Raw genomic sequence first — 22,832 nt, forward strand, 5'->3', positions numbered from 1 at the left:
AAAATGATACTAGAAATTAGTGATTGATACTAACGTGTTTTGTAGTCGACAAGAAAGTACTCTCGCTGTTTCGATTCCTCGATACCAAAGAAGTCCAACGATTCTCGAAGTATCTGACAAAATTGCGTGTCTTCCTGCACCGGAAACTGCGATGGAATTCCTCCAGCGTCAGGATCCTGAGGACCGTGAACCACGATCCTCTTCGCGGATGGGACGTTCGCTGTCAACAAAATCGAAGCGTCGCACTGTTCCTTTCGCAATATTTGTTTCAAATCTTTGAACATTATCCCGTGAACGCTATGCACCACCTACGAATAAACGAGAGATAATCACACGTTCATTGAAAACACGTCGATTCGAATTTAATTACCATCCATAATATCGAAAGAGCAGTTCCAATCAATTTTTGACCTTCCTCGTGCGGAGATCGTACGTAGAACATGACATATCCGATTATGTAATTGTACAAAGCGAACGCTGCCTGCTGAGGCAATTTTGGCACGAATCGAATCAGGTGTCTCAAAATTTTGAACATCAGCTCCTGTTTGTCCCTCGTAAGGCGTTCCAGAACGTATCGAAGAAATAGTGCACTGTCTTCTACCAGGCAGTTCCATATCACCTAACAGTCATTCGAAATTCGTCACTTTGGTTTTATATATCTCTTTTTCTTTCAGAAACTTTCGCGATTATTTTACAAATTAAATGTTGAATCGATTACGCACTTGATAGGCAACCTCGTAAACAGCGCTTCCATCGTCCGACACAGCAGCATCGTCAAGTAAATGAATTATCTGCACGATCGCGGAGCACAGAGACGAAGGAAACAACGAAGGAGCTGATTGGCCATGGTGAGACGTGTTTCTTGGTATGGTTTCGGCACCATCTTCGTCTCCAACATTTCCTACAATAATTTCCTTCTATAAAATATTTCTTTATCATTAAAAAGTAACCATAAAATAACCGTAAACTGTTATTACTGCAAAGAAGAATCTCAATTACGAATCTTAATTAATTCCCTACCTTCGTCGTGATCGTCCCCGACAGGGCTAGGCTCGTATGCTGCCTGCACGGTAATCGGTATGGTAGTGATCAAAAAGTTTTCCCGTTCTTCGCGTTTCTTGTCATCTTGTGCCTGCAAAGCCTTTTTTATGAGTTCAGTTTGTTGCTTCTTACGAGTTTTCGTTGCCGTCACCAGGGACCTCTAAGTAATAGCAGTAGTAAATTCTACTTAATCTACCGAAACCTCTACAACAATTCTACGGTGCTCTAATAAAATAAGTGACCCGTGTCGCTGGCTTACATGGTGTTCCTGGTTGATGGTCACCTCCTCGACCTTCGTCTTCACCTGTGGCATCCAGGGCGGATCGACGACTGGCAGCGATTCGATGCCAATTTTTGGCGATGGCAAAGTGAACTCGATCCCAGGCGGCGGCACCTTGAAGGTCAGATGAGCGTTCTCCTCCATCCGTGGCCAAACTTGGTACCGCAGCTTCCACAGCACTTGGAACCGCAATATGGCGTTTATTCGCACGCTGGTGCTGCTATGCTGAAGTCCATGGTGCATCAGCTCGCTGGCTTGATTTGGGGCACGCACAGCCGCGACTATGAACAAGGACGCAGCTGAAGCAGCGACTTCTTGGTTCGACTCCAGCAGAAGCTCCCAAGAAACTGGTAGCACGTCTATGAATAATTCTTCGGTCATCACCACTGCCCCTTTCACCAGAGTAGCCAATGGCGCGTGAAATATATCCTTCACTTGGGTCCTCAGGTATTTTAGAATAGGTGAATTCTCTTTGTCTGTGGCGCTGGAGGATTTGGAAGAGTCCTTCCCTCTGTCAGCGTCCTGGTCTGCTAGGTCCTTCGACGAGTCTCGTTGGGTCACTCTGCCTGACTGGGATCCTTCCAAGTTCTTCTCAATTCTATTTAAGCAAGCAAGATACGTTTACTATTAGTTTATGTATTATTAGGAAATCTTAAGTGTGGAGGGAGGAATTTCTTTTATCACTGAGAGTCTCGACAGTGCGTTGGATCGTATGAAACTGTGAGGACGAGTGCACGAGTAATTGGCGACCTTACAGTGCGTGGCGTGCAAAAATTAACAGTGTAATTCTAGGTCATTGCATACTCGTGAGATTGTCAGCTTCCTTCCGTTACGAGCCCACCTCGTCTGCTCGCCCTCACACGATTCCGTATAACTGTGAAAAGATTCGTGTCGTGTTTGCTCTCAACTCGAGTGCCATTTATTAAAAGTAATTTTATTTAGTAAGTTTATTAACTGATAGAGTTTAGAGATACGTAAAAATATAAATACTTGTATTTCTTTCCTACGCTGTCCTTCCTTCGCACGGGTGACACTTGGGTGCTCGCTTGCTCTGAAACTTTCCTGCTGCGCTTCTCCTTCTTACCCGCCTCCTTCTTGTCTGTATCAAAGTCGAACATCCCCATGCCATTCAGAATTCCAAATTGTTCGCCATAGATTTTCCTCACAGACTTGATCAACCGACTGCACGCTCGCATTTGACGTCGATGGCAATACGGATGGCAGAAGTTCTGATGAGAGCAATAGAAGTTGAACGAATTCGCCAGCTGTACCAACACCTTCATCCATGGGAAATTTTTGTTCGTCTCGTCTGTCTCGTTGCTGTCGCTGGGACTCTCCGGTGGTTGATCGTCGATGAGGATGCCTGGCGATTCTTCTCCGCTGATCTCACCACCGAAACCAGGCTCAGAAGTGTCGCTTCTGTCAGACAACGAACTGACTTTCCTCTTCGATTGTATAGAATCCGCTCGTTTCACGGTATCTGATTATCGAGAGTTAAAATTAATTATCAGGGAGGATTGTTTGCCCCACATGTATCTTTTGATGCGACGATTTTCTTTTTAAGATGCTCACATGCTTCGCATTCGGTGTCTTTGCCCTCCTTGGTGCCACGTCGAAGCTTCAAGCTTCGTTTCTTGAAGGAACCAGTCGCGTTCTCCGCAGTCCCGCGGCGCAAGAGAAATGGCCGACTTTGTGGTGGTTGGACGCGTTTCATTTTCTCCCTGTCGCCACCTTGGAATTCCTCTCCTTGTATCGTGACTGTTGATTTACTGCTACCTTCTGATTCGTTGTCAGGCTCGTACAGGACAAAACTGATCTTTCGTTCGGCTAAAGGTTTGGTTAAGAATTGTTGCGTTTAAAGAGATGGATAGTGTTTCTTGATGGTTATTTAAAATTTTTTCCGCTTAAAATATCGTGAAACGATATGAAATTTTCGATACTCACGAGCCACTTCACGATCGCCTACAATGGACTGAAGGCTTTGAGCCGATGTCTGAGAATGGCCCATCGAAGAAAGCGCCATGCTCCATCGTCGGTTCGCTTCTCTGCTGTACATCCTTTCCCAAGGCGGTGGACGTTCCTTCGTCAGGAGTTTATTAAATTTTGGCAAAGTCTGATAGGTTTCTCTGAGAAATGCTGTTACTTCCAGCAGCAGTATACAAGCAGCAAGACGTAGTGCAGGTGGACACTGAGATCCATAGCCATTTATGCTAGCTAAAATGGTAATAAAATTACCTGCTTACTACTAATCCAATATTTTATTTATCGCAAACACCAAACTATCAATTCGACTGGAAATATGTCAGATATTCCGTAAAATCACCTTCGTCGAGGAAATCTTCTTCCTCGTCTTCGATAATTAAATCTCTCTGTTTACTTTCGTCAGACACCATCGCAATTACTTGCTCAGCATTTTGTTTATCCTCCAATAACAATTCCTCCAATCTCGTTCCAATTGCCTATTAAATATACATCGTTAAACGTGATTCTCGTTACGAAATTTTGTTCCACGTAAATAGTATCGACAATTATCCTGTACCTCTGCCCATTGATAAAACAATTTTCCAGCAGTGCGTTGCAACGCGTGGATTTTTGGCAATACCGCGGACGCGTTTCGATTATTGATGGGCACCGACGTGCGAAAGAAGGGGAAGTTCATTTTCATCCAGGTTGGCCACTGTCCTTTGTTGCACTGGTGAACAAAATGGGCGCACTCCAGCAACAAGCACGCTCGCGCGACCACTGGCGCGAATGGCTACGGAAGGAATGGGCTCTCTCAGTTTATAGAATTGTATCGATTGCTTCGAGAGGTGTACATTCAACCGATATAATTGATGGACATTTTTACAAGATCTAAAATTGCTGCCATTAGATAGTGATCAGGAACCGAACCCGGTTGGCATGTCTCCAACAGGAACGAGAATCTTAGCATCCCGTCGTAGACAGCGTTACAGGGCACCAGTCTTCTTTCTTTCAGCACCACGAACTCAGATTCTCGCGAGGCTTCGCCAAACTCCATTGAATTTCTTCTGCTGAAATCTGTTTGGAAATTTTTTTTTTTTAATCTAGAACTGAGTAGTCAAGGATTGTTTAATGGTTTAAGGGTAGCTTACAGCTTCCTGGAGCCTCTTCCAGGCTCTCCTTCTTTTTACTCTTCCCGAATCCAATTTTGTTCAATTGATCTTCCATTCGACGTTTCGCTTTTTGCAATGTTAGGCCCACACTATACAGGAAAATTGTTTAGGGTTACAATTGAGACGTATTTAATTAACTTTGTGATGTGTGTCTCGGTTTTGAAAATATTGTGGTTTATGTGATGCATGAAATTTCAGTAGTAAGATTGTTGGCGAACTCACCCACGCCCAGATCTGGAAGCACTGCGATGTTGACCATAATGGAAGCTTGGCTGTCTAACGAAACTGCCGTCCGTCGGTGATTCGCTGCTCTCGTGACTGTCAGTAGAGTCAGTTCTGCCATATTCCTTTCGAAACCAATTAACTGAAACAATAATCAGTACTATTTTTACAGGGAAATATAATTTCTCTTTTTTCCTGCATCCGTTACCATTTGTACGTATTCAAATATTCTCTCTATATATTATAATAAAATTTATAAATTTCTACCTATGCCACCAATTTGGAAACGAGTGGATTTCCTAGTCTTTCCAGAACTCAACATTTCTATCCCTAAATTGCGTTCACTTTGTCGAGGGGTGAGTATATGATGCTTTTTCCTCAAGTTGCCTAGAGGACTCTGACTGATCTTCGCGTTCTCTTCACTCAGCTCTGTCTCGATGAGACTCTACGCAAATGCAAATTACATCGTTACACGCGAAAAATGTAGAATAATAGGAGCAAGGGTCATTCAGTTTTTATACGAACAGCACACGTTGAAGATGTGCTTCTTTTCTTGAAGAAGAATTTCCGGTTCCCTCTGTCGTCCACGGTGTAGCATGTCTCGCCTCCGATGTCTGGGTGTTCGTCCAAATATGATTGATGCATGTGCCTGTAAATATTTGAAATTATTTGAAATTTTTTTTATCACAGATTTGTCATCTCAAAACATGTTGAATCCGTTTACCTGATGACACGCGTGGTCTGAACGTTACTGTTGCACCGTTTGTTCGGACGATCCGCAGAATCGAGGATTCCACTTAGAGCGACGCGACGAAAGACACCCCCGTGAGCTTCCTTCACGTACGTCATGAACTGTCGCAGATCGAAGTACTGTCGCGACGTCAGATCCTTCCACGATTTCATGAAACGCGTGACCAGCGCTTTGAAAACGTAATTGAAGATGTGACTTTCTATTCCACGAGCGCTGTGACTGCCAACGTCGTAATTGGTGGTCGCGGTTCCGACAGCTGTGGCAGTCATCGCTCCAGCAACTGCAGTCACAGAAGAACTAGTGCCACCCCCAACACTGGCAGCTCCCATTAAATTCGCGCCAAAATTCGTCGCGTATCCACCCTGCGAGCCGACATCCGGTGACTTGCTCGATCCTCGTTTCTGATCTGCACAGAAAAACGTTTCAGGCATTCGTAATCGCAGCCAAGAGCAGGAAGAACTGGAAAGCGATTACTCTGTCGACAATAAAGCTTAAGACGAACAAATTGAAGAAAGGCGGTGGAAAAATAAATTTTGCAATTTCGCAATCAGAACCAATTATAATCAGCGTCGAACGTTTGGCTATTTCGCAACGGAATCAGATATTGCAAGCGGATAAATCGTAGTACACCGTGCCTTTCTCGTCTCTCGATTTACTCACTAAGAGGAGATAGTAACGAACTTGGGTCCACGCAGTATCCAACGAATGCGTGAAAGAATTCCAGAACCTCCAGTATCGGTTGCTCGCGCGCCATTGATCTCAGGAACCGGGAGAATTGCTTCGAGCTGGCACGATGCAGTTTGCCGAGGATCAGTTGGCCCTGCGAGCGACAGAAATCGGCTTGCGATCCTCGTATGCCATCCGAGCAGCTGTGCGGACAGCCCAGATGCTTTATTACACGAATCACGGAATTCATTAGGAGATGGTGCGACGAGAACTTGCTGTCTTCCGAATGATCTTGTCGACAATCTTGCTCGTTCTCTGCGGTTTCCTTTTTCTTACCCGTCTCCGATTTTTCGATGGTCGTCGCTAGATCTGATTAAATAATCGAGAAGATTGCATATAAGACTAATACATACAGAATAATTAATTTGCTTAACTAGTTTTTTTCATTCCACGCGATTTCTTAATATATTACAACTACTTTTTGTTTACCTGTCATACTGCCAGCAGGTTCGTCTCGAAGACACTGCCTCATCACGCCCATATCCATCAAAAGTTCCACCAAATTTAATATATTCTCGCATACTCGTAAAGTGCAACAATTGCTGTCTCTCAAGGCGACTGAGTGTACAGCCTGATGAAGAACAGAAATGCAATTAATGGATTCGATTAGTTTTAATCTCTCAGAAAAGCACAATTTTCATTCGAAGATATGAAGAACTCTACAAAATTGAGCTGAACGTTTTTTTCTAGAAGACTCTGGTAACGAACGAGTTAAAATAAAAGATCGCATTGTTCAATGGAACGATACGCACTTTTAAGACGACTTGCAGGTCGATATCGCCTTCCTTGGTAATGTAACAAGCGGAACCAGGAGCTTCTGGTATCTCATCGCTGCCGTAAGTAATGTTAGAGTCAGTCTGCGAGCGTGTGAGACTCGGTTTTCTTTCAGAATCTAAACGGCTACCGTGCATACTGATGACGTCTAATTGGCTGTCAATTGAACCCTGCGGAGGAAATCGTAACAGGTCAGAGATAATTGTTCAATCGAACGCGCTAAAACGATATAACATAATATGCTGTCAAATGTATGAAAATGTTCCAGTCTCTTATTCGAATAGTATACTTTATTTAAAAAAAAAACCGTTCAATTACTTTTCTAGATACGTTCAATTTGGATAAATAGATTTCTTGTACAATATTTGACTGATCCTGGTAGCTCAGACTCTTTTTACCTGTCGTTTCATGAAATCAGGGGATGGCGCAGGCGTGTGCTCCGTAACGGTGATGATAGGGTTGGGCGCAGTGTACGATTGACTGTAAAATCGACTCTGCTTCCTCTCGATGCGAGCGTCACCGACGTATCTGCGAGACAAAATTGATCAGAAACCAGACACGTCGCCAAATTCTTTTTTCCATGCTATTTTACACGGTGACTCCTAGCCAAGCACTACGAGATTGTTAACTGATCTCTAAGGTTCTCATCTACATCGGTGCGTTTGCCATTCCACGTAGCATGCTCCATGTGCCTCTTAACTAGAATTTTTCACGTACACGCGTTACTTCAAACTCGATACTATAATATCGAGTATTTTTCACTAGCGGTTTCCACTTAAGCACGAGTGATTGCGATTAAATAAAGTTAGAATCAAATTGGAGAGGGTGTTTTCGTAGATATTCGTATCGTGCTCAATTATTTACAAAATTAATTAGAAGTGGGCGTAAATTTGTGAAAAATATATAAAATTCATATTTTGACATTTTGTGTTATTATTAACGTTGAGGATAATTTATCAGGTATTTGTGCATTGCAACTCTAAAGCTAGAGCAAATTGATCTCTTTGCTCTGTACGATACTACAAACTTATATTTTCCACATTAGTTTAGAATTTCTACGTAGAAAAGAGTGAAAGTAATTTAGAAATAAAAAACTTAGCTCCAGTCGTGTAATGGATTGTAAAAGTGAAATAATATTCGTGATGCCTGGCATTCCTATAAAACTGCAGTGAATCCTCGTTTAATGTTCAAAAAAGTTTCTCTGTTAACAATTATTTTCGATCATCGCCAGTAACGTTCCATATTTGGACTCAATTGAACAACCGAATTCTCCAGCAGCTTTTTGCGGTCCCCATTTCGTGATAAATGATCCATAGTGTACAATTATCGTTAAAAGATCACGCGATTGGGTGCAATAAAAAGCCATCGATCGGTTTTAGCGAAAGGATGTTCGCACCTCTGTTGGCTTATGTCAGCGAATACGGTCGCAGAAAATAAGCGAGAACGAAAGAGCAAGTAAAATAATAAGTAATAAAGTTAGAAAGTAAAATTTCTAACCCCTTTACCCATTGATGAGCATAAAACACTGTCATTTTTATTTCATTTCTGATTTCAAAGTTAAACCAGATATGAGATAATTTGTAATTTATCAGAAGTTTAAGATGAATATGATGTAAATTGCATCGTGTAAAGAAAAATGCAACCCCTTCAACCATTGTCCTTTTCTGCGACTGTAGCTGTCGCCAAATAAGACAAACGAGCTGAATTACTTCTCCCAACAGTCTACAATGAGAATTGCAAAAACCAGTTGCGACTTTCGAGCATTAAACGAAGATTAATCGTACATCGAACAGATACGAAAACGCTAATGGCTGCTCTCGTTATTTCTGCTTGGGTTCCTTCATATTATACAAAGAATCGTATTTAAATCAGAATTGTCACATCGAAAATCTCTTCTGATACGAGAAATACTCTTGATCGACCGTGTACAATCGTAGCATCGATATTTATGATTCTTACAGCGAAAATGGAAGTGTAAACGCGAGTGGATACCATACTACGTTGGAGCTAAAGAGTGGTGGAGCTATACAAGTGTTAGAAGTTTGCTTGAGATCGACGATTCTTGCGCGACAAATCATTCAACTGAAAAATTCTAATCCTCATGAATCTTTACCCTAAACAAAATTTTATAGAATTTGAGAAACAATTCTTTTTTCCAGAGAAAAATCAATCTCGTTTCTCTACACTTCTTTTATGAAATTTACAATGACGGAAGAGCCGTTCTGCGCGCACGGAAATCAGAATTTTCACGTTGAATGGGGTTGATCGTGAATGTCGCGATCGTTCGTCGTCCGCACGGGAGTTTTCGAGCATTAGCGCACGAAATGTAGTGTACTCGTTGTTTCTGGCTAACGTGCCGAGGCGGCTAGGGCGTGATTTGTGTTCAAAGGATAATTGTGCGTCCTACCGGAAGCAGGAAGCTCGTAAAAGAAGCGTGTAAACCGAGCTGCAACACGGAACTTCCTCCGAGTGACGTTGATGACTTACCCTCCCGCGGTCAGCTCGTTAATCAAGCAGCTGAGTACGAGTTCAGGGGGTGAAAAGGCGAACGAGAGAGAGAAAAAAGAGAGACACACAGAGAAAACACATTACGCATAAGTTTTTAAAGGAAGAGCTTATCAGATTATGCAGTGATACAAAACCGTGTTACGAATGAAAGTGAGCAAACTCTTCGCAACCAATACTTTAAAACTTTCAACGATTTCTGTGAAATTGAACGAATCTGACAAATATCAGACGATTCTTTCGTGGATTCTGTTCTGAAGAATTTGCGTATTCATTAAGATAACATAGTTTTTGGGACTCTATAAAAATCGAGATATAGTTTCAAAATAGCTATCAGTGTTGGGTAGAAAATAAACTTTTTCTTCAAGCCTAATACTTTAAATAGCAATATAAGAATAATTAAAGAACGATGCGTTTATGATATTCTAAAGAAACTTCTTAATTAAATATCTTGTCATAAAAATTGGAAAAAGAGATGCCTTAAAATTGAATTTCGAACGATGCTCGGACACAGAACTTCGTAATAATCGATCTAATATGACTACTCATTTATTCTAATTCTATTGTCATTAATATAATCGTGCTAATAATCAATTGCTCTAAGCAATAAAAATAAGCGTAATACACATTGCTTTACCTATACGAATATTATAAAAATCAAAATGGTATCTATCTAAAATTCCAAAGACAGAGATTCAGAAAGCAGCGCTATTGGATATTTCAACTTTCACCAAATATACTTGGACACTACACGACAGAGTATACTCTGCATTAATTATTTATTTCAATGATTTTCTGCTTTAAAACAGCTTTCAATAATTGTTTTTAAAATTGACCTTCCTTTAACACTGCTTAATTATCTTCATTAATATTTACTTACGTTCAAGCTTTTTCTTTTATAATACATGTTATAATAAATAAAACTACGAGATCTGTAAATATAAAGAAAGTAAGATTTCAAGTACAGCCAATCCTAATAATATCAGTAGATGCCATTTATTTATATTAAACTGCAATTATATATCCGTTATGTACCCAACACTGATTACAGTCTACATCCAAAGAGAAAAATTCCCCGTCTAACGAAATGTTTATTCGTCAGAGCATCAACAGTTCAAGCATCGCTATGTACCCTCGTTTACGCGATAGAATTAGTTTCGATTCGATCGGTTAAATCGTTCGGAGTTTCTAACCAAAAATCCATACGCACGCACATACACACAAATCCTCAACAAATTAATATCAACCCTTTGCGCTCGACGACTTTTTCAGTCACGCTGGAACTCGAGATAATTTCGCGTGTAAATGAATTTGTATAAGAATTAACATACGAAAATGTTATATTTTTATATATTATCTGTGTTTACATTTTGAAAAAGATAATTATCGAAGTTCAAGTTCTGTAGTTGCGTTTGGAGTGATATTTTACATAAACACTTACCAAGGCATTCTGAGTTGCCAGGATCTTGTGGGTCATCGCTGCTACTTCCGGATTCACTGTCTATTACTCTAATTTTCCTGTTCCTCACACTCGATAATACATCACCATCGTGGATAGATACGTTTCTGATCAATTTAAAATCGAACTCGTCTTAAAACTTTAAACGAGTGACGCAAAACTTCGCGATACGTGTGCTTCCTACGATCGTCGAAACTGTACTAACGCTAGACACATCGTATTCAGGACTACAGTCGTAGAGGACATTTGCAGAAGACGTCACAATGTCTCTTTCCAATCGAAGACATAAACAATTCCACGAAAAGATTCACGAACCAATACTTCGCAACTATCAACTGGAGATAACGAAATTCAGCGTAAATACAATAACTCGAATTGCCACGCGAGAAACATTGTGGCGAACGAGGGTCGCCGTTCAAGCGCAAAGGGTTCAACTGCACGTATGAGGAAGAAGACTCGTGGAGAATTTGTAGTTGCAGCAGAAAATAAAATTGCGTTTGAGAAACGCGACATCGAGGCGAAGTAAAAATATACAAAAAGACGCGTGTGTGTGAGTACGAATGAATATGAAGAAAGTTGATAATCGAAGAGAAACATTGTTATAGAAGGTGAAAATAATACGTGTTTGGGAGTGTTCGTTTTACGTGCGATGCGTCCTGCGTACCTTAAACTGGGCATGCTCTTCCCTTTTATCAAATTCGTTGGATGCTTCATGTGATCGACGTCCTTCGCCTCGAAGATTTTCGAAGCCGTTGAAATCGGTCTGATCAGATTCTCGTCCCCTGTGTCCAGACTTCTGTGGCTCTCCTAACGATTAAATTCATTTTTAACTTTCTATCTCTTTTAAAAACAGTTCAAACACTTATTGACCCCCTCTTGAAAACTTTCAAAAAAATTATTCTTCTAATATTAATATTATTACAGCAACTGCTCGTGAGTATAACATTTTCTATAATATTTACCTGCACAAACATCATCTTGGAATCATCCTGACCAATTTTCTCGAGTGCCTTCTCCGATTTCGATAGCAACTTTGTCTCGACGAATACCTTCAGATCAGCCATTTTCATTTTCTTCTTCGACTTCTCGCTGCCTCTTCTTGTATGACTCGACTCGACCTCCTGACCTATTGCACGCGACACATTAATGCAAAGGTAAGAGATCGTTAACGCATTGTTGGCTGACAATTTTGCACAGAAACTATCTCAATGAACGTACCAGTTGGCACGGAAACGTCACGAACTACTGGTACCTCCATAAAATCTTTTGGTACCTCTTTCTTCTTACTCTCAGGACTTTGGTAAATGGACACCTCTATCTTTGGTATGGGTAAGGAGTTGCTACGACGACGCGGCATTTGTTGCACCGATGTTTCCTCGTTGATCATGCGTAATCTGTGAAGAATATTTTTTTAAACTAATTTGAGTAATAATTTTTACGCATAGGAAGTAACATTGAAATTTTCAGTGAAAAAAGTAGCTATAATTTCGAGGGCGATTGAAGATTTAAAACGTCTATTATTAAACTGTGGTCCATAGATTGAGAAATGATGTAACCGATATTAACTACCGCTAAAAATTCGGTACGGAAATAAGACAACCCAGAGTCCTCGTTAAAAAATGTGCAATTATAGCAAGCTCTATAATTACTTATTTTTAAACGTTTAAACTATAGATAAGCTTATTCGCAATTTGTTTACATGCTATTATTTGCTGTTAGATAGTCGAAACACGACTTGCGACATAGAAACAGTAATGAAAAAATGAAATGGGATGGAAGATATATTTATAATTAGGCAACAGATATTCTTTTAACTATCTCTGCCAAATCCATCTACATGTAACTAAATAAGAAACGTTTTCACGCGAGGTAACGCGTCAGAAAGAAGAGAATGGTGAGATCACCTGTGGTACAAAAATTGCAGAGCCCAATGCACACCCTCCTCCTGCCATTGAGGGACGAAAAGGCACCTAAGAACAGCCACGTCGAGGAAGGTAGCGGCACGAACGTCTGAATCGATGTCAGGGCAACTACTTGTCAATCCTGCTCCGCTTAAATCGCCAGGACCCTGCTGCGTTACGGAACCTTTCGTTTTCGACGTATCCTGCGTTTCTTTCTCAGCTCTGTGCAGCTGTTCTTCCTTCTCCTTATCCAACCCTCTGATAAATTCGATATTTCCATTTATACCGTGGTGCGCATTGGAATTGCGTAGAGTAACGTTTAGAATATTCAACTGACCCTATGCTCATCGATTTTTCCTGGTACTGAGTGCAAGTGTTGAGTCCTGAAATCGCTGTAACCTGTTCTATCTTTAATTTCGAGAAATCGGTCGTTCTACCCATTGCTACGTGATAGATGCTGGCTTCGCTCTGAAACGTCGATGTATAGGAATTATATGGTTAGCCATCGTTGCTAGAAATTTACAGTATAGCGAAACACGCTAATTATTAGTAAAAGAAGAAGTGAAAGAGGAATTTACTCACCCCGTCGAGTGCTTTCTCCGACTCGCTGAGAGACGGCAACCTGAAGATCACCTGATACATGCATTCTGTTATTTCATCTGTCGAATCGAAATTAACTAATCATCGTTTAATCTAAATACTCACCACGTGTTCATCTTCAGCGCCTGAACTCTCCTCAGGGATCGTTTCCGGAAACACAGTGTCCTTAGGAGAGGACACCCAAATGTTCTGAACGCAATACGACATCGTAATTAAGTTAGACATTAAAACAGAATTAAAACAGAAATTAATTTTTGTATAATAAAGATCATCAGATCTCACACTCACGTCTTCGTTTGGTTGTTTCGTTGGCAATGGTTTGTCTGCACTTTGGTCAGAGAAAGCACTGGCAGACTGACTGGGTGGACTTTCGATGTCTAAAAATTAAATATAAGTATACTTGTATTGTTTCTTCTTTTTTAATCAAGAAGAAATTAATCAATTGAGTACTCACTTCCTCCAACGAACACGTCATCGGACATTTGATGTTGTTTGGAAGACTTGAACGATCGACTCCACAAAGCTTGCGGCTTGATCCGACAGTGCGTGGTAAAGCAAGGTGTGTCCGGATGGCGACATTCGTACATAGCCGACCATATTTTCAGTCCGTTCTCCAGTCGTAAGTTAGTTTTAAAATCGATGTCTTTTAAATAATTGCAGAGGGGTGCGAAAAGGTAAACGAACAGCTGTAAATGGCAAGAAAAAATATACGTTCGCTTTATTAATAATCCATACGAACATTGCAACGCATAGAAGTATGCAATATAAACTACTCACGCTCATAGTGGGTATGGAAAATAAATAATAAAATGGATTTCCTGGGTCAGTGTCCGTCTCGGCACATTCTTCAGCAGCGTCGAGGAGGATCCAGTGCAAAATGTAAAGGAGCGTTGTTTCCATGGTTCCAAGACTTTGGAAATCCTTCCTTGGGGAGGAGATGATTAAAGGATAAATGAGAACAATTCCTGTTTTCACAAAATCGAGGAGAAGGTGGGAAATGGTTGACAAAAGGAGACGCGGAGTAGGAGGACTCACCTATTGTGCAGGAGATTGGCTGTGGCGTGGAGAACGTAGGGGAGAGCCGCTTGGATCAACCGCCACCGTGGCACGTTGCCCAGTATCAGGCTCAAAGAGGGTGTTAAATCGTTGTGAAGATTTTGAACCAACACCTTCTCGAGAGACTATGAGCAGACGTCAACCATTATTATTATTATGTCGTTAATCGTAATCGTTACTATCGTTTCATAGATTTTATTTAGCTGTTCGAAATATATATATTTAGATAGAGAAAGAAATGAAGAGTTTTTTTAGTTATTTGTATTTTTGAAATACTAACCGTGCAAGCTTCCTTCGTCAGCTGTGTAAGCGTCGAGAAATGCATAATTAAAATTAATTGTTTCTTCTTTTAAATATATCAGTTGGAAGAAGTGAATAAAAGAGAGAAGTAGCTACCATAAACTACGATGCAAAACTAAAATCTTACGTTATTATTGAAGTGGCAATTAATGCTTACAGGTTTCCAAGGAATACTTCAATAACAATGTGCTTTAAACTACGTGCTAAATTATTGATACAATATAAAATAATTATTAAATACAAAAATACAAATAAATTCAATCCAAAGCAGTTTAAGGGATCAATTTATTACCATTATATATGTATATTTACATAATTTCCATAACATTTCATTCATATACGTATGTATAAAAAAGAAATACAATACGTTACTAGTAAGCTACACAATTCAAAATAAATAAAACTAAATATTCACATTTATACGAAAAGACATGCAACAAATTTATACATGTATATACAATAGATTATTTGGATAAATAACGAGAACTCTTAAGGGAAATTTAAGCAGAATAATTAGGGTGTGGATGTAGAAATGCAAAAGTGGTTGCAGAAGACCGGGAACAAGCAGGTATCAGGCTTAACGAACTTACATGATGAGCTGGCGTGTGTTGACAGAACTGCATGTGACACGTAGAGCGGCAGCGTGGAAGAGGATATTTTGTTAGTGCAGCTCGGATAGGGGTATTGGAGAACAGAGGGATGATAAAGTTATCGTTGTTAAGGATTTTGGAAAACATAAAACCCTGCGTTCATATATTCTATCTGTACTTAAATATTCGAAATTCTGTACTTATATCGTATTTCTAAAATGTTACCCCTCTTGTACAGAAGTACGAAAGGTGGTAAGGGTAGCTATTTGTACACAAGTGAGTTGTAACTGATATTAGCAAACTTTATATAAGAAGTAAACGGTGATAGATAAATAAGGCGCAAGTTGAACGAAAGGCACAACAAAGTTAAGGACAATCATCAAAGCTGTCGGACGGAACAAAGTTTCGTTCCGTCGTTCTGTAATGGAGCAGAAGCATATCTACAATTTCACTTTACCGCTTCGAATCTGTGAACTAAGGTGTCCAAGATTGATGAAATTTTATTAAAAACTTCGCTAATTGTTCATATGCTTTACAGTCGCACACATATCCTCGCGTACGTACACTCATTTACATCGTTTACTTCGTGTTTCACAGTTCAAAGACACTTAATAAGAGGGAAAAGTAAAAGAAGCTTTACCGTGCATGATGCCTCGTGAACTCTGCCAAGTTTCGCACGAATGAATGGGCTGTAATATGCAAATTTAAATTGTACTCCGTCGAACGTGAGAAAACGTCAACGTGACAGATTAGAATGCATGTATATCATTTTTCAATTATATTCAAAATTGAACACTGATATAATCGACATTTTCAAGCTTTATATATGCAACGTGAAATAAGAATATAAGTATCTGAGCATTTTTGTAATACGAAAATTACTCGTTTCATCCCTTCCTCGTTATAATACGTAAACACAACGACACGCGATAAATCAATCGATCTGTTCCATCTGTGTATACATTTCACTATTACACGATGTTGCACATTTTTGTTTCCCATTGCATACTCGAAGTACAAAGCATTAAAATAAAAATTACGTCAGTGTCCAAGGATTAAAACGAGTAACTATATTCTTATTAACATCTAGTATATTTTAACACAAAATATTCTAAACCAATCGACTGAAAACGACTAGTAACAATCAACTAGAATGAGAGTGTTCGATTCGATTGTTGCACATAAAGCAATATTGTACCTCAACTTTCGCCAAAGGAATATCTGAACCGGAATGGGCAAAGCCTGTTCCTGAAGATTTCCATCGACGGATCGGCGATTATGCATGTTCCCAGTAAAACCGTCTAGAACCATTTCAATCGTTACGTTACTCGAACGAACGAGAAAAAGCAAGAGCGAAAATCAAAACGAAACCGCACGTTCGACGAGAAATAATCACGTCCATCGTAAAAATCTAAACGCCACGTGTCTCACCTGACAGCAGCAGAAAATATTCTCTCGTCTACTTCCTAGCGACATGGGCCGGATCTTTTTCTCTCACGAGGAAACACACTTCGACACGCTCACCCTATCGTGAGAATCAATTCCTTCGTAGGGTCTGATAATCTACTTTCCACCCGCTGTACGTTTCGAACGTGAAGCGTAACTGCGCATCTACGCTCGAATCAAGATCCAATGAGGAGATAACGGCGAACAAGTGGGTGAAAGCGAGGGGGGGTAAGAAAAATTAGCCGAGGTACCGATCGCGCACGGGTTTCCGTTTCCGTTCGCGAGGACAGAAGGGGCGTGCATTCGCGATACGATTGCTCGACGGATGCAAACGACGGAGCAGCACCGTGCAAGGACAGTATCACGTGCCTTTGTACGGCCTAGTGACACGGATGCATCGTTCTAGTTAGCAGATATGCACTGGGTGAACGGTGGATGCACCACCGCGGCAGGATCGTCAGTAACTGAAAGACACGGTGGACGTAATGCTGTTGGAAAGGATGGGAATGCGCGCGCTACTCTTGGAAAATCCAATGCGCCGGTCGTTTCATCGATCAGCCCAGGAATCTGCTCGCTGGACCACCCCTACTTTACCAGGAACGACCCACCCTTTGCCCCTACCAACCCACTTACCCACCTAGCCCACCCAGCGTCGACCAAATCTTTCACTCGACGGATCAACCGATCTAGCATTTCGCAACGTTACAGAAAAACATTTACCAGTATCATCGTTTCATTTTTCCTTTTAAGTTACATAGCATCGACATTTCAGGTGCAATCTTCGTTTCTAAAAAAATCCACGAGGCATTTTAATGCTAGAGGCTATCCGCGAAAGGGTAAACGACTCCTCGAGGACTCTCGAGGCACTCGATTCAAACTGAAAATAAAATTTCACCACAGCACTCGCGAGTTCTAGTCGCTTAAATATTTGTAATTCCTTGTGGGTTGCTGAAATTGCGAGTTACAGAAATAACGCGAGGAGAGAGAAGCGAGTGGATAGAGAAATGTGGAGTGGAAAGAAATGTGGGGGTGGAAGGTAATCAAAGTAACGTACAGGCAAAATTGAAACCATCCGAGACTGCTTATTCAGCTTGATTGGAGGCCACTTCAGTATCACAAACGTCATCGTTTCAAACTTTAGTAAGCTCGCTGGCGCTCTCAAAACCGCCGAGCTGCTCTTTCTCAGAGAAAGCTCGTTGGCTACCTAGACACCTCTCGACATCGCCAAGTGTTATATCCATCTCGAACACGATCTCGTCGCCGCACGTTTCCGTTTCCCGCCTGAACCGCTCAGACGTAACGGAACTAATTTCTATGCATATTTCCGTGCCACCGCCATTTTCATCGGCCACTCGTTTCGCATTATCGTTGATAGATTTGCAAATGTCACGCCACGAGTCTTTATGGCTGGGATGTATGTGCTCGACGAACCGTTGAAAACTCTGCCAATCCATTCCCTCTGTGCCTTCCAGAATTTTGCGATAAAGCAACAAAATGTCGTTCACTTTATTGTAATTTTCGTCGTCGTTTATCGCGTCTTTGAAAGACGACTCTTTGTAAATAATTCGCCGCGAAATGTTCTTCACACCGTCGCCCAATAAACTATTACCGGAAGACGATGGAGGCTTCGCATTTGTATCGATCTCTTTGGATTTTATCGATTTTATGGATGCGATATTTTTAAAACATCCAAGTAAGTGTTTTGTAAAACTTTTTTTGCTTCCACGGATTTGAATGTCGTTCGAATCTTGGGCGTCCATTTTGTTCTTGATCGACTCCTGACTGTTCCAAAATTTAAAACTACCATTGACTACGTTGGATACAGTTCGTTCACTTGGATAATTTTTTGAGAATACATCACTGCGTTGTTTTTCGTCGATTGATAAAGTATCTGTATAAAATAAATGTATTCCTCGTTAGTCCAAAATTTGTTAGCTTACGCGAGTAATCAGCAATAGAATGCTGCTGATACCATTTTTCTTACTATTCCCCGGTACTTTTATCCATTTACGAATCATATTCTCCGCAGATGAAGAACTGCACACTGTAGTGTTACTTTCATTAGGTTGTTCTAAAGTGCGAGACACTTTCACGCAATTTTCCAATGAATCGTCTTCTATTAAATATGGAAAGCTGCTAAACTGTTGAATATTTTTAATAGGTTCCATGTACTTGCATTGTTCTAAATAATTCTGAGAATCGTTCGAGAGGATGTTAGAGCTTTTATCTCTATTTTTAATTGTTTTATTTGATGACATAAATTTGTGGCGTATCAAATACTCTGAATTTGGATAAGGATTGTAGTCTGAAATACGATGCAAAACGAAGTTCTTCTTGCTGTTAGGAGGTGTTATATCTTCGATAATGTTCATTACCTGATTTTGTTTGGTAATTGTTAATGGTTTTATCGCCTGTTTATCGCGTAAAGATACACAATCTTGTTCTACGATATCATCCAAGTGTAACTGTGAATTTTCATAAAGGATATCTTTCACGATCTTCTCGTCTGATTTGTGAACGCTTAATGGCGAATTGCTCAACGTTTCCTGCTTAATTGGTTTATTATTTGGAGCATAATGTATAAATTCGTTGGTATAATTTACTCGATTAAAATAGCTGTCGTATAACAAATTATTTTTAACGTTAGCAATAGTATCATTTTTAGCTCCATCGCGAGCCTCAGAGTTAGAAATAGTTTCCAATTGTTGAGACGTCTCGCCACCATTTTCACGCTCCGCCGCCATGATCTTAATTCTCTGGCAAGATTTATCGTCTCGATCAACGTTCGAACTTAACTCTCTCGAAGGATAAGAATTTGTATTTTCTTTCACGTAATTTCCAACACGTTTCGTCATTCGTCCTTTCTTGGAACTAATTCTTCTGACTCGTCTGTGAGTTACCAGTTTATCCTCGCCATTTTTAACAATGTCCGAAAGAATCTTGGTGCTTAAGAAGTAAGAAGTTTTAGGGGGTGATCTTCGTGACCCGATAGAGATATCCGACGATCTTTCGCAACTAATCACACCGCAATGTTTGCACATTCTCATCGAAGGATCGATCGAGAGGAATTCCTGCAACGTTTCCTTGCTGTATCCGCGTATCAAGGACTCCAACTTGGTTAACGCGTCGCGATATCGAAGCGTGGACAATAACGAGTGATTAGAAGATGACTGCTTGAGGAAAGTGAAAATTTTGCAGGCTGCACCCAGTTCGAGCAGCGGTCCTCGATTTGAGGCCTCGCTAATTGGATCGTCCGTTCTTCCAAGGACTTCTTTTATTGACTTCGCCATGTTGGAGTTGCACGCGTAACGCCTCAAAAGCAGATCAATGTCGAACGGTGCGTTTGAATCTTGAAGCGAGTCGATCCTTTCTTTAGGAGTTGGTAAATTTTCGACGTTCGATTTGGAATTTATGGAATGTGACACGTCTTCTTTTATAATGCGGGATACCTTTGAACTCTCGCATTCGGGAATTGTACTTAACGTTTTTACGAAGTACTTGCTTTCAGAAATGGGAATTTCTGCGACAGGTTTGACGGTTCTTACTTCTATGTGCTCGTTTTGATCCATCTTCGTCGATTACTTGTTCTTTAATTTATTCGTGTTATTTTACTTATTTTGATTTGTAGGAAATGAATGTTGCGCTTTTATAGTGTCCATTTTATAGTGTTCATTAAACCTTTAATTAGTATTTTACTATTTTTGCACAAATGATGTTTCGAAATTGTATATACCACATTCGTGGGTTACGTTCGACATCAATTTGTAGATACAATTAGCAAAAGATCATGAAAACCTGTATTTAATACGCTGAATGTGGTTAGTTTTTATCAAGTGAGCGAGTAACACCTTGAAAATGAAAGTGCAGCAAATTCTGACATCTTCGAGAACATAAACAGACATTTTATAAATTCACTTTAAGGTCTGTCTATAACCCCACGTAAATTTTGTACTAAATTCATATATAAACTTTTTATTAATTAATTTACTCACTGAAAGTTGATCGAGTGGAGACTGAAATTTGAAAAAAGTAAAAATCGTTCACGCAAATACCTAGCAAGATTCAAGTGCGCACGTGTTTGCCATGCATACGTAAAATATGACTGTCGTTAATGGCAGCTACGATTTCAGTTCATTGTCGATTTTGGTAATGCCTCAAATTATGGTCGAAGCTTTTGCAAGGAATTTGATTGGCAAGATAATGTTAGAAGCCTTCGATGTAATAGACACTAACGACCGTAAGTACCAATCATCGTTTCGCGTAAATACTGCTTGGTACAATTTTATTTCATTTGACAAATTCCTTTTACGATGCGCTTCCATAGTTTCTCGGTTTATTCTTGTGTGAGTAACTTTCTTTTTCACGCTGAATTCGATGCATTTACCCGCAAGCACGATTGACGTGTTTATCAGCAGAAACATTAATTTTGACAAATTGCAATCAACGAAAATAACGTTGTCAGAGAAATTACAAATGGTGGATGATCGGTCACAATCAGCTGGTGTCGAATCAGATGACACGCGAACAGCCCAAGAAATACAGGATCGTTTGTGCACAGATTGCAGCGAGCCGGATACCACGGAATTAATTGAAAAAATGGTGCACGGGTTAAACAATCTGCAAATTGGTGATTCAACGTCCGTCTCCTCTGAACTATCTAAATTAGAAAAACAGGTATGCGCAATAATTTAAAAAGTTCACTTTCCTATGACTATTTTTAACAAAATGAGTCTAGAAAATACATACTACCCAAGTGTTACATTTTTAATACGTAGTTCATTAAACAGGTAAAACATGTTATACATGTTATACACAGCATCGACAGCGTTTCCCTCGTTGATGCGAGCGAACATGCAGAAACGCGTGCAACTCAGGGCCAAGGTGATGTACAGCAAATAACACACAATGCAGTCATCGAGACAACGACGGATCCAACGTGTGCGCTCCTGGAGAAACAAACTGACAGTTCAAACGAAGCGACCAAGGTATCCGTCGGTCTGCTGTATCGAATGATCGAGGAACTTGAACCGAAAACAGAAGACACCGATCAAAAGGAAGCAAACGAGCCCGAACCCATCGTGAAAGAGAAGCTCGCGACTTGGGAAGAAACGGAGGAACAGTTTATACGAACTATCGAAAGTATCGACGACTCTGACCAAAGCAAAGTTGACTCCCCAGCCAAGACCAATTTAAGAAACGACGAGTGCGATTTTGCCAGCAACGAGGCGACATCGTCGTTCGTCGTTCATCCAACGTCTTTCGCGAGAAACATCTCTTTGGAGGAAGTGACGATCGAGGAGATCACATCTTCTCCTCATCCAGATCAGACGCACGATTCGTCATCAGCCGTTAGATCCGGTAAATTAAAGAAGAAACACTGCGACGAATCGCGATCGTCGCAGGAACGGAAGAAGAAGGGCATTCTAAGTAGAACGCGGAAGCTGCTTCGTACCATTTTTGGCCGTCGAAAGAAATGATTCCGACGACAGCTGGGATCACTCATTCCTTCCATCAACGGACTTACGAAACGATCGAACGCGCAACATCTTGATACCCAATTGTAAATCTATTCCTCGAAAAAGAAAAATAAAAGAAATACGCCGTTTGTCCGCGTCGAGCTGGTAAAAATAACTCCGTCAAGTAGTTTAGTCACCGTCTGGCCACTGGTACCAGCATAGTTTGCGTACGACGATCATCTACCGAGGTATATGAGGCGCGAAACAAATTCCCCGCGTTCCTTTGGATCACCGTGGACGAGAAAGATGTACTTCGTCGATTTTATGTAATACAATTGACCTTTTCGATAATCGCACACGCGTGTCCTTCATTTATCGAGTAACGACGCTGGCTGCGGCGAACGCGGGTGGATCGACCGCCATTAAGGGCCCGGTAGGTACACCAGCGACAATCGCCAGACCGATGTGTATTTTTATTTGACGAATGTACCCCCGCGTGGAGGAGCTGGCTGCCCTGACACACGAACGTTACCTTCGAAAACCATTTATCGTAGTAGGAAGCACAGCTTAAACCTCTCGCAATTGCCTCCC

The 22,832-nt window shown here is 40.7% G+C and overlaps 3 protein-coding genes across 3 annotated transcripts in view; 1 reads left to right on the plus strand and 2 right to left on the minus strand.

The window, feature by feature from the left end:
* Positions 1 to 22,815, minus strand: part of Unc80 (unc80, NALCN channel complex subunit) — a 31,260-nt gene extending 8,445 nt beyond the window's left edge. Inside the window, exons 1-37 of the mRNA XM_076903210.1 lie at positions 22,774 to 22,815; positions 16,538 to 16,640; positions 15,980 to 16,028; positions 15,340 to 15,366; positions 14,730 to 14,750; positions 14,429 to 14,574; positions 14,171 to 14,318; positions 13,848 to 14,079; positions 13,682 to 13,770; positions 13,499 to 13,582; positions 13,376 to 13,426; positions 13,131 to 13,261; positions 12,797 to 13,051; positions 12,111 to 12,286; positions 11,855 to 12,018; positions 11,557 to 11,699; positions 9,416 to 9,445; positions 7,327 to 7,456; positions 6,907 to 7,098; positions 6,584 to 6,725; positions 6,089 to 6,463; positions 5,402 to 5,834; positions 5,203 to 5,326; positions 4,945 to 5,122; positions 4,678 to 4,819; positions 4,435 to 4,544; positions 4,170 to 4,360; positions 3,861 to 4,076; positions 3,645 to 3,780; positions 3,266 to 3,535; positions 2,894 to 3,148; positions 2,312 to 2,801; positions 1,301 to 1,919; positions 1,021 to 1,201; positions 723 to 901; positions 371 to 619; positions 35 to 308 (exon numbers count right to left, since the gene is read on the minus strand). Of these exons, the coding sequence (XP_076759325.1) occupies positions 35 to 308; positions 371 to 619; positions 723 to 901; positions 1,021 to 1,201; positions 1,301 to 1,919; positions 2,312 to 2,801; positions 2,894 to 3,148; positions 3,266 to 3,535; positions 3,645 to 3,780; positions 3,861 to 4,076; positions 4,170 to 4,360; positions 4,435 to 4,544; positions 4,678 to 4,819; positions 4,945 to 5,122; positions 5,203 to 5,326; positions 5,402 to 5,834; positions 6,089 to 6,463; positions 6,584 to 6,725; positions 6,907 to 7,098; positions 7,327 to 7,456; positions 9,416 to 9,445; positions 11,557 to 11,699; positions 11,855 to 12,018; positions 12,111 to 12,286; positions 12,797 to 13,051; positions 13,131 to 13,261; positions 13,376 to 13,426; positions 13,499 to 13,582; positions 13,682 to 13,770; positions 13,848 to 14,079; positions 14,171 to 14,318; positions 14,429 to 14,574; positions 14,730 to 14,750; positions 15,340 to 15,366; positions 15,980 to 16,028; positions 16,538 to 16,640; positions 22,774 to 22,786 (6,748 nt within the window). The 5' untranslated portion in view covers positions 22,787 to 22,815. The remainder of the gene's footprint in view (positions 1 to 34; positions 309 to 370; positions 620 to 722; positions 902 to 1,020; positions 1,202 to 1,300; positions 1,920 to 2,311; positions 2,802 to 2,893; positions 3,149 to 3,265; positions 3,536 to 3,644; positions 3,781 to 3,860; positions 4,077 to 4,169; positions 4,361 to 4,434; positions 4,545 to 4,677; positions 4,820 to 4,944; positions 5,123 to 5,202; positions 5,327 to 5,401; positions 5,835 to 6,088; positions 6,464 to 6,583; positions 6,726 to 6,906; positions 7,099 to 7,326; positions 7,457 to 9,415; positions 9,446 to 11,556; positions 11,700 to 11,854; positions 12,019 to 12,110; positions 12,287 to 12,796; positions 13,052 to 13,130; positions 13,262 to 13,375; positions 13,427 to 13,498; positions 13,583 to 13,681; positions 13,771 to 13,847; positions 14,080 to 14,170; positions 14,319 to 14,428; positions 14,575 to 14,729; positions 14,751 to 15,339; positions 15,367 to 15,979; positions 16,029 to 16,537; positions 16,641 to 22,773) is intronic.
* Positions 17,887 to 20,354, minus strand: LOC143428637 (uncharacterized). The gene is made up of 2 exons (XM_076903670.1): positions 18,770 to 20,354; positions 17,887 to 18,676 (listed from the first exon to the last, which is right to left on the minus strand). The coding sequence occupies exons 1-2, from the start codon at positions 20,352 to 20,354 to the stop codon at positions 17,916 to 17,918; spliced, it is 2,346 nt and encodes a 781-aa protein (XP_076759785.1). The 3' UTR covers positions 17,887 to 17,915.
* On the plus strand, positions 20,935 to 22,350 carry LOC143428397 (uncharacterized). Its single transcript, XM_076903226.1, has 3 exons — positions 20,935 to 21,022; positions 21,248 to 21,459; positions 21,573 to 22,350. Exons 1-3 carry the CDS (start codon positions 20,935 to 20,937, stop codon positions 22,260 to 22,262), a joined length of 990 nt encoding a protein of 329 aa, XP_076759341.1. The 3' UTR covers positions 22,263 to 22,350.
* Positions 22,816 to 22,832: the final 17 nt, after the last annotated feature.

Source organism: Xylocopa sonorina, chromosome 10, assembly GCF_050948175.1.
Source record: "Xylocopa sonorina isolate GNS202 chromosome 10, iyXylSono1_principal, whole genome shotgun sequence".
NCBI lineage: Eukaryota > Metazoa > Arthropoda > Insecta > Hymenoptera > Apidae > Xylocopa > Xylocopa sonorina.